This window comes from Somniosus microcephalus, chromosome 7, assembly GCF_052327205.1.
Source record: "Somniosus microcephalus isolate GS21.2 chromosome 7, FLI_Smic_1.0, whole genome shotgun sequence".
NCBI lineage: Eukaryota > Metazoa > Chordata > Chondrichthyes > Squaliformes > Somniosidae > Somniosus > Somniosus microcephalus.
In genome coordinates this window covers 19,472,407-19,485,262 of record NC_140993.1, presented here as the reverse complement: position 1 = coordinate 19,485,262, position 12,856 = coordinate 19,472,407, and the positions used below count along the sequence as shown (strand labels likewise).

Below are 12,856 nucleotides of genomic sequence, written 5' to 3'. Positions count from 1 at the left end.
TGATTGAGGATTGGGAATCTAAATAACTATCTTCAGTTTACACATACACAAAGAAGTCTCTCAAGTGCTCACTTTTAAAAGCTGTTCAGAGATCAGCAAAAGCAGAATACTTCATACAGTTTCCTAAAATAACCTAAAAATAAGTCATGTGGAGGACCCTATTAGGTTTAATAGAAGTAAAAAATGATAATGGAGAAAATAATGGAACTTAAGATGGACAAATCCCCAGGACCTGATACACTAGTCAGTATTTTCCAAAGCTCTCTAGATTCAGGAATTGTGCCTCTGGATTGGAAAACTATAAATTTCACTCCACTACTGAAGAAAGTGGGTGGGTGGGGAGGGCAGGTGGGGAAGTGAGTGAAACCAGGTAACTACAAATCTGAAATAACAACAGAAAATGCTGGAAAAACTCAGCAAGTCAGGCAACATCCGTGGAGAGAAATTTGAGTTGACGTTTCGGGTTTGACCCTTCTTCAAAACTGGAGAGAAAAGGAACTAGATCGAAGGCAGGGCTGCGATCGGACAAAAGAAGTAAAAGAGATTAGAAGCTAGACGAGATGGTAATAGGCTGTGATTAGGTGTAAAGTGTACTGGCAGGGCAAAAGATAGCTGCCAGGTGTGAGAGAGAAACAAAAGGAAAGGGGGGGGGGGGGAAAGTTACGTCAACTCAAATTTCTCTCCACGGATGTTGCCTGACTTGCTGAGTTTTTCCAGCATTTTCTGTTGTTATTTCGGATTTCCAACATCTGCAGTATTTTGCTATCTAACTGCAAATCTGTCTGTTTAACATAATTTGTCAGGAAGTTATTCGAATCTATCATCAGGGACAAAGTGACTGAGCATTTGAATAAGTATGCCCTGATCAAGGAGAGTCAGCATGAATTCGTGAAGGACAGTTTATGTCTGAATAATCGAGTTGATTTTTTTTTTTTTTTTTTTTTTTTTTTTTGAGGAGGTCACTAGCCCGAGGGATAAGGCTAAGTCCATGGATGTTTTCTATATGGAGATCATTAGCAACAATGAGAGTGCACAGAAATTGGAGTTAACCTTGTTGGAGTTAGCCTTTGCTGTATCCAGTACGCTCAGCCATTTCTTGCTATCAAATGGAGTGAATTGAATTGGCTGAAGACTGACTTCTGTGATGGTGGGGACCTCAGGAGGAGCCCGATATGGATCATCCACTTGGCACTTCTGGCTGAAGATGGTTCCAAACGCTTCAACCTTGTCTTTTTCACTCATGTGCTGGGCTCCACCATCATTGAGGATGGGGATATTGATGGAGCCGCCTCCTCCAGTTAGTTGTTTAATGGTCCACCACCATTCACGACTGGATGTGGCAGGACTGCAGAGCTTTGATCTGATCAGTTGATTGTGGGATCATTTAGCCCTGTCTCTTGCATGCTGCTTCCGCTTTTTAGCATGCATGTAGTCCTGTGCTGCAGCTTCCCCAAGTTGGAGCCTCATTTTTAGGTACGCCTGGTGCTGCTCCGGGCATGCTCTTCTACACTCATTGTTGAACCAGGGTTGGTCCCCTGGATTGATGGTAATGGTAGAGTGAGAGATATGCCGGGCCATGAGGTTACAGATTGTGGTGGAATACAATTCTGCTGCTGCTGATGGCCCACAGCGCCTCAAGATGCCCAGTTTTGAGCTGCTAGATCTGTTCTGAATCTGTCCCATTTAGCACGGTGGTAGTGCCACACAACACAATGGGGGGTGTCCTCAGTGTGAAGACGGGACTTTGTCTCCATAGTGACTGTGCAGTGGTCACTGCTACCAATGCTGTCATGGACAGATGCATCTGCGACAGGTAGATTGGTGAGGGTGAGGTCAAGTAGGTTTTTCCCTCGTGTTGGTTCTTTCACACCATCCTGACTTGGAAGCATATCGCCGTATAGAGGAGGAGAGGTTTAGGCAGGGAATTCCAGAGCTTAGGGCCTAGGCAATAGAAGACACGGCCACCAATGGTTGAGCGATTAAAATCAGGGATGCTCAAGAGGACAGAATTAGAGGAGCGCAGATATCGCGGGGGGGTTTGTGGGGCTGAAGGAGATTACAGAGATAGGGAGGGGCAAGGGCCATGGAGGGGTTTGAAAACAAGGATGAGAATTTTGAAATCGAGGCGCTGCTTCACCAGGAGCCAATGTAGGTCAGCGAGCACAGGGGTGATGGGTGAACGGGACTTGTGCGAGTTAGGATACTGGCAGCAGAGTTTTGGATCAACTCAAGTTTACATAGGGTAGAATGTGGGAGACCAGCCAGGAGTGCGTTGGAATAGTCAAGTCTAGAAGTAACAAAAGCATGGATGAGGGTTTCAGCAGCGGATGAGCTGAGGCAAGGGTGGAGACGGGCGATGTTACGGAGGTGGAAATAGGCGGTCTTAGTTACGCTGCGGATATGTAGTCGGAAGCTCATTTCAGGGTCAAATATGATACCAAGGTTGCGAACAGTGTGGTTTAGCCTCAGACAGATGTTAGGGCGAGGGATGGAGTCAGTGGCTAGGGAACGGAGTTTGTGGCGGGGACCGAAGACAATGGCTTCGGTCTTCCCAATATTTAATTGGAGAAAATTTCTGCTCATCCAGAACTGTATGTTGGGCAAGCATTCTGACAATTTAGAGACACCGTGGAGGGGTCGAGAGAAGTGGTAATGAGGTAGAGCTGGGTGTCATCAGCACACATGTGGAAACTGATGCTGTGTTTTCAGGTGATGTCGCCAAGGGGCAACACGTAGCTGAGAAATAGGAGGGGGCCAAGGATAGATCCTTGGGGGACACCAGAGGTAACGATGCGGGAGCGGAAAGAGAAGCCATTGCAGGTGATTCTCTGGCTACAATTAGATAGATAAGAATGGAACCAGGCGAGTGCAGTCCCACCCAGCTGGACGACGGTGGAGAGGCGTTGGAGAAGGATGGAGTGGTCAACTGTGTCAAAGGCTGTAGATAAGTCAAGAAGGACGAGGAGGGATAGTTTAACTTTATCACAGTCACAAAAGATGTAATTTGTGACTTTGAGGAGAGCCGCTTCAGTACTGTGGCAAGGGCAGAAACCTGATTGGAGGGATTCAAATATGGAGTTGCGGGAAAAATGGGCACGGATTTGGCAGGCGACCTTAAGTCATCCAGGTCACTTACCCGCCCCGGAGCCACCGAGAGCTCACTTTCCGCAACTTTTATCTGTTCTACTGAACAGGCAGCAAGGACACGCGTCCAAGGCCTTTGACATCCCAACGGCGTCAATTGGAGACTGCAATTTTTACTAGCCGGCCTCAGCAAGAAGTTTCCCACCAGGAAAATCCAGCGGCAGGGAGGACTGGGGTCAGCTGAAGCCCAAAAATGTAAACTTTATATATTTTTTTTATATGTCTTTGTGGGGCCAGGACGAGCAGGCCTGCTGCTCCAGACCTCAAAGAAAGCTTGAGCCTCCCCTGCCCAGATCTCGCACCCGCTCCTGATCATGGGACCCCCCGCCGCAGGACGTCCCGACAGCCTGATTCCTGCGCCTACCGATCAGCAGTGGGAGGCCTCCATGCCGTGCGATTTTCCACCGTTCCCTGCGGACTTCCAGGAGGAAAAATCGACCGGCGGGAATTAAGTAAGGTCCGGCCATTCAAAACGAGTTGCGTTTCATTCTGGCACAGGTGGGCGGGAAATTAACCCGCCAGTGCGGTGTTCCTCTGGAAACCCGCTGACAGTTAAAATCCTGGCCAGAGAGTAGGGATAAAGGAGACGTTCCCTGATTGGGGGATGTGACAAGTGGTGTTGCCCTGGGGCCTCAGATTTTCACCATATATATCAATGACACGGATGAAGGAATAGAGTTATATATCCAAGTTTGTAGATGACACTAAATTAGGAAGGACAGAAAGTTTTGTGGAGGGGTGCAGGAAGTTACAAAGGTCTGCAGATCAAAGACAGCCCGCTCCTCAATCTTATGAGGCCTACAGAATAATGCGTTTTGATCCCTCCTGCTGGCAGAAACGTCTGATCTGCTGGTGAGGTTGTGCGAAATAAAAAAATTAAATCACAAACAGTACCGCCGGTTTCTCAGCAGGAGTACACTGGCGTGACGTACTGTTGAAGCCTGAGCCCCTCACATTGTTCTTTGCTCGTGCTTACTGTAAATGGCATCATCCATAAGGAGGCCTGCACTTTCTGTAAGAAAGAAATGAAGAACTTGCATTTAAATAGTGCGTTTTGGGGGCGATATTCACCTTTGGCGGAGACTCAAAACATTGGCCTCCCATTTATACCCTGGACAATTTTCCTTTTCATGACTTCAACAGAAAGGAAAACCGGGCAGAGCAAGAAGATAAATGACCAGATAATCTAGTTTTAACGATGTCTGATTATGATCCTGTGAAGTGCCTTGGGACGTTTTCCTATGTTAAAGGCGCTATATAAATGCAAGCTGTTGATTCTCCTTTTCCACTCTCGCCAATGGAAAACCCATTCTTTGTAAACACGTAGCCCGGAATTTTTCCGGCACTCACGGGGCAGGTTTGGAGGCGGAACATCCGGCAAAATCGCAAAGATTGACAGTGGGTCGGAAACCCGCTGTCAATCCGCCTCCAAACAATCTTCCCAGGTGTCAGATTCCCAATTTGCGCATGGACCCAACACCTAGCGGCGGGAAGAGGATTATAGCCACTTAACTGCTTGTTAACATGTTGTTAACAGACAGTTAAGAGGCTTTTTCCATTTTTGACAGGTCTGCTGCGGGCTTCCTGACATCCGGACACCACGCCAGATAAGTGTGGCGTGCTGTGGGTCTACTGTAATGTTTCTGCATTGATGACAGTTGCAGAAGCGGTGTGAAGGATCCAATGGTACACTGGTGAGTTTCAGAGGTAAGAAAATGTTGGGAAAATCATTTTTAATGCATTTACACTTTTCTGTAGGTGACAAGTTATGGATTGAGTGTGTAGTTCCACCTCATTGAGAGAACCTCTCTCACCAGTGACAGGTCGCTTCTGTAACCTCACCTGCAGCTGCCACCTGTTCCAGCCTAAGGAGGGAGTCACTGGAGAGCCTGGGTACAAGGGCTCACCTTTGTACTGTGATTGTCAGTGTTTGCAGCACCTCAATGCTGTCAAACACTGAAAAATCAGCGGTCAAAACAATTGTGCGTGGCCCCTTTAAGAAAACCGTCAGATGACGCGTCATCAACTGACATCATCCGACACCAGCTTCCTCGTAATTGGCCAGCAAGCCCGAACATGGCCAATTGATGCAAAATCGCGTCGGATGTTGTTGGGGGCGGGACTGGAACCCGGAAGGCAGCTGTCCCGCCCCCAAGCCGCATCGATAGGAAAAATCGCAGCCACAGTCCTGGGCTTCCGTAATTTACCAAACATCTCATTCCCTACTCTTTCACTTTGAGCTGCGGTGAGTAGCAGTTAGCAACTGTGTTACTTTTACAATTAATATTTTCTACCCAAGCTGCTTCTGGCAACTCGCTTGCCACTGTTATAGCCACCCTTTCAATAGCTGCTAAATCCTTCCATATCAAGAATGCCTCTCCTCCACTTAGTTTGAGTTTTCCTGTCATCATCCTGATCAATATTGTTTCCTTCATCCTGCAGTTATATTGGTTTGTCATTTTCCCTTGTTTTTGTTTAAATGAATTCTAGTTACACCCATCACACACTGCACCCACAGTTTAGCTCCTTTATCTGGTTAGATGTAGCCTATCCTTTCTAGATCATTCTTTCCACTTATTAAAAAAAATTTGGTTGGCCATCAATTTAATTTCTCTTTTATCCACCATTTTAATGAGCACATATTGAAGTGCACTGTGCTGCTCATTCTCTCCATTTCCCCAGATAACACTGGAAGCAACTCAGATACAATCACCTTTGCTTGAAACTTATGCACCATAGTTTTGTATTCCCTTTCAGTCGTGCCATCGTGCGAAGCACAATATCATTCGTGCCAATGTGCAATATTACCACCCTTTCCTATTAGGGTTAGGGGGTGATCCAATATGCGTGTTTACATTTTTGGGAGGGTTTGAGGACATAAATAGTGAAAAATTATTTCTGCTGGCCCATAAATCACTGACAAAGGGACAGATCAGAAGAATTTATTTTCACGTTAAGGGTTATTCGAACATGAGCAGCATTATCACAAGCAGTAAGTGGTCACTGAAGAGTCAACATTCAAGACATAATTAGATAACTTCATCAAGAAAAGCATCAAAGGTTTCAGTGAAAGAGCAGGGACATTGGATTAGAGGATATAACTCCACGGCACAGCGAGAGAGCCCCAGGTGGGCAGAGGAAACGCTTCAAGGGCACCCTCAAAGCCTCCTTGAAAAAGTGTAACATCCCCATCGACACCTGGGAATCCCTGGCCCAAGACCGCACAAAGTGGAGGAGAAGCATCCGGGAAGGCATCGAACACCCAGAGTCTCTTCGCCGGGAGCAAGCGGAAGCCAAGCGCAGGCAGCGCAAGGAGCACACGTCAACCCAAGCACCCCACCCACCCACCCCTTCAACCACCATCTGCCCCACCTGTGACAGAGACTGGAGGTCCCGCATTGGACTCATCAGTCACCCGAGAACTCATTTTTTTTTAATGTGGAAGCAAGTCATCCTCAGTTCCGAGGGACTGCCTAAGAAGAAGATAGCTCCAATGTATACCTAGAACAGGCACAACAGGCCAAGTGGCATCTTTCTGTGCTGATCCTAAAATGATCAGGTGAAAACCGAATGGTCTTCCAAATTAGGGACATGAAGCATCATTCTTCATGTACACATATAAATAAGACAAACAAATAGTCCTTACCACGGCTATTGTTTAAATAAAACTAAATCTAATGAGAAGACGTTCAAAGTTTCTCAAGTCAAATAATATTAAGGTGAACAATTCAACTACATGGATTCTTGCCCTCTTTCTTCCGTACCCCTTCCCCCTCTCTAGTACGCCTGGAGAAGTGAAAATATCTAGTGTTGAACATTGAATGCTGAAAAAATACGTCTGAATTAACCATTTTAGGTCTGTGGAGAACTTATATTTACATATAATGCCACAGTATTAGGCAAGACATCTCCTCCAATTAAAAAAACTTAACTTTCTCAAATGTTAATAATGTGCCTTCACACGCCGGGTACTGACTGATAGAAGCCAGCGAGAGAAACAGCGCTTATTTAACCATGAAATGCCTGTACGTGTCACGTAAACATACAATAAATCACCCCATATGAGAAACGGAAATTTTGACAGGACTTGTGAAAAAGAGAGAAATATTGGAAATTCCATTTAAAATTCAAGGATCTTATAAATATGAAGACTGTATGGGAGCAGCTGTAAAAGCACCAATTAAATTTGCCTATTTCATTGCTCCATATTACACCACCAACATAGTATTCTCATTGGTGGGAGTGACGAAATCTTTGGCAACGTCCTAAATGTTTATTTGGGCGTATCTGCCGAGCATCTTTACTACACACCTTCACGGATTAAGATTAGGGGATTACAAGTCAATGATGTACACTTATTGTCCATTGGCTGGGACCACCAGTCAAAGATTGCCTGAGCCACTCTTTTTTTAAATTTGTTCACGGGATGAGGGCGAGGCCAGCATTTATTGCCCATCCCTAATTGCCCTTGAGAAGGTGGTGGTGAGCCGCCTTCTTGCGCAACTGCTTTGTCGCGGTTTGGTACAACTGAGTGTCTTGCTCGGCCATTTCAGAGGGCAGTTAAGAGTCAACTACATTGCTGTGAGTCTGGAGTCACATATAGGCCCAGACTGGGTAAGGACGGCAGGCTTCCTTCCCTAAAGGACATTAGTGAAGCAGATGGGTTTTTACTTTCAATCACATTTGCCAATTAATTGTCCACCTGTAACTTATTCTTTACAAGCACTTTTACCTCACCCCCTCAATAAAATTGATCAATATTATTTCAAAATAACCAGCATGTTTTTTTTAAATTCGTAACGCTTAAAACTATTTTCTTATGGCCTGGATCAACATTTGTTAGGAATGTCATCAAGTACATCGTAACATTTGTACAGCTGATTGAATCACATGCGAGGAACTAAGTTAAAACTAATAACCTACCTGTTGCAGTTTTTGTTTTGACAGGACTGCTGGCATATTCAGAGGCCTGATTTGACTGCTGCATTGCCAAAGGCGTACTGCCAACAGATACCTCATCCTCCTTCTTCCTTGTTGCTGCCATGACTAACTGAACAGCTCCTGCAGGCTGCTGTAAAGGGAAAAGAAAACACCCAGTGTCAGCGCTAATTAATCCCTGTTCAAGTATAGCATAGTTAAAGGCAGAGATACTCTCAGCTCTGCTCCAAACATGTGCCTTAGCTATCAGCTCTCAGGAAGCATCATCTGGCAAAACATCATGCATTTCCCATCTCAGCCACCCTATTTAACATGACCAATTTAGTGCTGTTCTGTGTTGTGGGTCCATATCCACATGGAACTGAACTGACATTGCCCAAACTTATTTCATACGGAATCCTTGGAGCCAACAGGCATAGTGGTTAGCACTGTTGCCTCACAGCGCCAGGGACCCGGGTTCGAATCCGGCCTCGGGTGACTGTCTGTGTGGAGTTTGCACATTCTCCCCGTGTTTGCGTGGGTTTACTCCGGGTGCTCCGGTTTCCTCCCACAGTCCAAAGATGTGCAGGTTAGGTTGATTGGCTATGATAAATTGACCCTTAGTGTTAGGGGGATTAAATATGTGTGGTTACGGGGATAGGGTGGGATATGTGTTGGTGTAGGGGTTACGGGGATCGGGTGGGATATGTGTCGGTGCAGGCTCGATGGGCCGAAATGGCCTCTATCTGCACTGTGGGGTTTCTGTGATTCTGTGAAGAGTGTTTCATCCCGTTCGTCTAGGCTGGTTTCAAATCCAGAAAGCAGACCCAAAACCTCTCCGCCTCTCTCTCCTTTAAGATGCGACCCTAAACCTCTCCGTCACTCGCTACCTCTCTCTCCCCCTTTAACACACTCTTTAAAAACTACCTCTTTGACCAAGCTTTTGGCCACCTGTCCCAATACCTCCTTTTTTTGGCTTGGTGTCAAATTTTTGTCTGATAACGCTCCTGTGAAACACCTTGGGATATTTTACTACGCTAAAGATGCACTATAAATACAAGGTGTTGTTGTGTTGACGTCTTTTCGCTATTATTTCTGTACAAGTATTCCTTTGCAAACTGGTATTTTTGTTCTGTTTAATTATTAAGAGCTGCAAAGACAACGATCTCTGAATCAATTCTGGTAGATACTATGATACAAGATTAGCTGGACATGTGTTTTGGAAAGAAATACAAAGAAACACTTGTATTTAAATAGCTTATCACTTCATCAAAATGCTTCACACAATGAATTGGAGTGAACTATTCTGTGACAACAATGTCCCACTAATGTCAATGAAACAATTGGCAGTTAACAGTTTATTTTTGCAGTACTGGGTGAGGGAAGAATGTTGGCTAGAAGTTCTCTGTTCTTTTTCAAATCTTTCACAACATTCAAGAAGCATTTAGATGAGCACTTGAAACGCCATAGCATAACAAGGCTACAGACCAAGTGCTGGAAAATGGGATTAGAATAGACAGGGCTTGATGGCCGGTGCAGACACGATGGGCCGAAGGGCCTCTTTCTGTGCTGTATGACTCTATGAGTGCCGTTGGATCTTTAACATCCACCTGAACAGGCAGACAGGACCTCAGTTCAACATCTCACCTAATGGACGGCACCGCCTATAAGGCAACACTCCCTCATTCACTGGCATCTCAGTCTAAATGATGCGATCAAGGGCTGGTATAGAACTTAAACTGACAAATTACTAAGAGTGCTACAATCTAAGCTAAGCTAACACATATTTGAGATACAGTGGCCAAGCATGGAGCTTAATGCATGGCTTAATGTTTGATTCGACAATCCTTACTTAGAAATATTGCTGGAATGAAGGAAGGACATTTTATGCTGCAGAGTAAATTATTTTTTTAATAATCGTTACTGTGTTTTAACTTTTGCACATAAAGATTAACATAAGAAAACTACTAGGCACTTGGTCTAAGCGTTAAACAAAGCTTTAATCAACTGTTTTACAACATGGCAGTCCAGTTGTGTCCTTCGCTAGTTCCCGTCAAGAATGTCCTGCGCAAGCTGGGCCCGTGCCAGAGTATTTATACTCTCCCTGGACAGCGCCACCCACAGGCCGCTCAGTATTATTTCATAAGTCTTTCTTTCATGAATGACTGATTCATGTCAAAGATCATAATACTTGGTATTTTCTTTCCTACATACAGGACAAGCAGCATGTAAAGTAGCACTGGTATTCGTATTGACTTTTTCAAACAATACAACGGCAACTCATGTTTCTAGCATTAATATGTACATCTTAGAATCGTAGAAAATTGCGGCACAGGAGGCCATTTGGCCCATTGTGTCTGCGCCGGTCGAAAAAGAGCTGTCTAGCCTAATCCCACTTTCCAGCTCTTGGTTCGTAGCCTTGTAGGTTACAGCACTTCAAGTGCATACCCAAGTACTTTTTAAATGCGATGAGGGTTTCTGCCTCAACCACCCTGTCAGGCAGTGAGTTCCAGACCCCCACCACCCTTCTGGGTGAAAAAGGTTCTCCTCGACTCCCCTCTAATCCTTCTACCAATTACTTTAAATCTGTGCCCCTGGTTATTGGCCTCTCTGCTAAGGGAAATAGGTCCTTCCTATCCACTCTATCTAGGCCCCTCATAATTTTATACACCTCAATCAAGTCTCCCCTCAACCTCCTCTGTTCCAAGGAAAACAACCCCAGCATATCCAATCTTTCCTCAGAGCTAAAACTCTCCAGTCCTGGCAACATCCTCGTAAATCTCCTCTGTACCCTCTCTAGTGCAATCACATCCGTCCTGTAATGTGGTGACCAGAACTGTACGCAGTACTCTAGCTGCGGCCTAACTAGTGTTTTATACAGTTCTAGCATAACCTCTCTGCTCTTATATTATATTCATCGGCTAATAAAGGCAAGTATTCCGTATGCCTTCTTAACCACCTTATCTGCCTGTCCTGCTACCTTCAGGGGTCTGTGGACATGCACGCCAAGGACCCTCTGTTCGTCTACATTTCCTACCATTTACTGTGTATTCCCTTGCCTTGTTAGCCCTCCCAAATGCATCTTGCTTAAGTAAAGACAAGAGCCATTACTGAAGAGAGCCCTGGTAACATCTGAGCTGTCTTACTGGATGGAGTGAACATGTAGTAGGGCATTACCATCAAGTCCACTAGTCTTTATTGTTTTAGACCGCACTGAACAAAATACGTTTCCACTGTAGCCTGACACATATGACCACAGATTTTGTTAGTCACATATATTGGTTTTGTCGAACTAGAATGCCCTGGAAATATGTAATACCAAACTACTTGGTAACTCCTTGCGTGTGGAAAAATACTTGGAAAAGAGTGCCAGTAGAATCATATGATTCTATTTGCACTCTTTCCCAAGCTTTTATCCCCCCACACACATAGGCCTCGATTTTAATTCCAGGTGGATTTGCTGCTCAGGCCCGAGTTAAAATTCCAGTTGGGCCTCAATGATGTCATCGGGCAGCAACATGCATATGTAAAGAAGGACAATGTTGTCTCCGGGCGCCTGTCCTTGCTGTCCGCTCAGGAGAGGTTAAAATTGCAGATGTTGCGATCAAGGCGGCTTTCGGACAACTAAGAGCCAGGCCGATTTTAAGTGCACATCCGCCAGGTTTCTGCTGAGCGAGTAAGGTTAAGGAAAGGCGCCGAACACCTCGAGTCTCTTCGCCGGGAGCAAGCGGAAGCCAAGCGCAAACAGTGGAAGGAGCGCACGTCAACCCAAGCACCCCACCCACCCGCCCCTTCAACCACCGTCTGCCCCACCTGTGATAGAGACTGTAGGTCCCGTATTGGACTCATCAGTCACCTGAGAACTCATTTTTAGTGTGAAAGCAAGTCATCCTCGGTCCCGTGGGACTGCCTAAGGAGAAGGTTAAAATCGCCCCCATCATCACGGCCTGTCTGCCCTAGCACAACTTGTGATCAGCAAGCTAAGTGCAGTCGCTGGATATTTGAAATTGTGCATTGTGACAGCAGAATCAGTCAAACTTTCTCAGCAGAGTTCTCAAACTCTGCAGAGCTCAAGAAGTCGAAGCTTCTGTCAAAGGATACTGATTTTTGTACAAGGACTGAGTATTCATGTTGTGGTAAATCCTTGATATTTAGGTTGATGTGCAACAAAATAAATACCTTGCATTTCAATGTGTCTCCTCCACAGCAATGAGAACTGGTCATTTGATTTGGCTTTCCTACCAATCTCTGAGCTTTCTACATTTTCCCCTAGTGCTCACTTAATGGTAGGACCCTAGGAAGGACAGAGGATCAGAGGGACCTTGGTGTGCATGTACAAAGGTCCCTGAAGGCAGCAGGACAGGTAGATAAGGTGGTTAAAAAGTCATAGGGGATACTTATATTCTATGCCTCGGCTAATGAAGGCAAGAGCAGGGAGGTTATGACGGAGCTGTACAAAATGCTAGTTAGGCCACAGCTGGAATAGTGTGTGCAGTTCTGGTCGCCACACTATAGGAAGGATGTGATTGCATTGAGAGGGTGCAGAGGAGATTCACCAGGATGTTACCTGGGCTGGAGCGCTTCAGCTATGAAGAGAGACTGGACAGGCTGGGGTTGTTTTCCTTAGAGCAGAGAAGGCTGAGGGGGGACCTGATTGAGGTGTACAAAATTGTGAGGGGCATAGATAGGGTAGATAGAAAGGAACTTTTCCCCTTAGTACAGGGGTCAATAACCAGGGGGCATAGTTTCAAGGTAAGGGGCACGAGGTTTAGAGGGGATTTGAGGAAAAACTTTT

General features: G+C 45.5%; 1 protein-coding gene across 4 annotated transcripts in view; it reads right to left on the bottom strand.

Annotated features, from left to right (window-relative positions):
• Positions 1-12,856, bottom strand: part of vps13b (vacuolar protein sorting 13 homolog B) — a 1,087,794-nt gene that overhangs the window by 574,095 nt on the left and 500,843 nt on the right. For all 4 annotated transcript variants that reach the window (XM_085992288.1, XM_085992290.1, XM_085992289.1 and 1 more), the window contains exon 21: positions 8,068-8,215. In XM_085992288.1, coding sequence (XP_085848414.1) covers positions 8,068-8,215 — 148 coding nt within the window. The remainder of the gene's footprint in view (positions 1-8,067; positions 8,216-12,856) is intronic.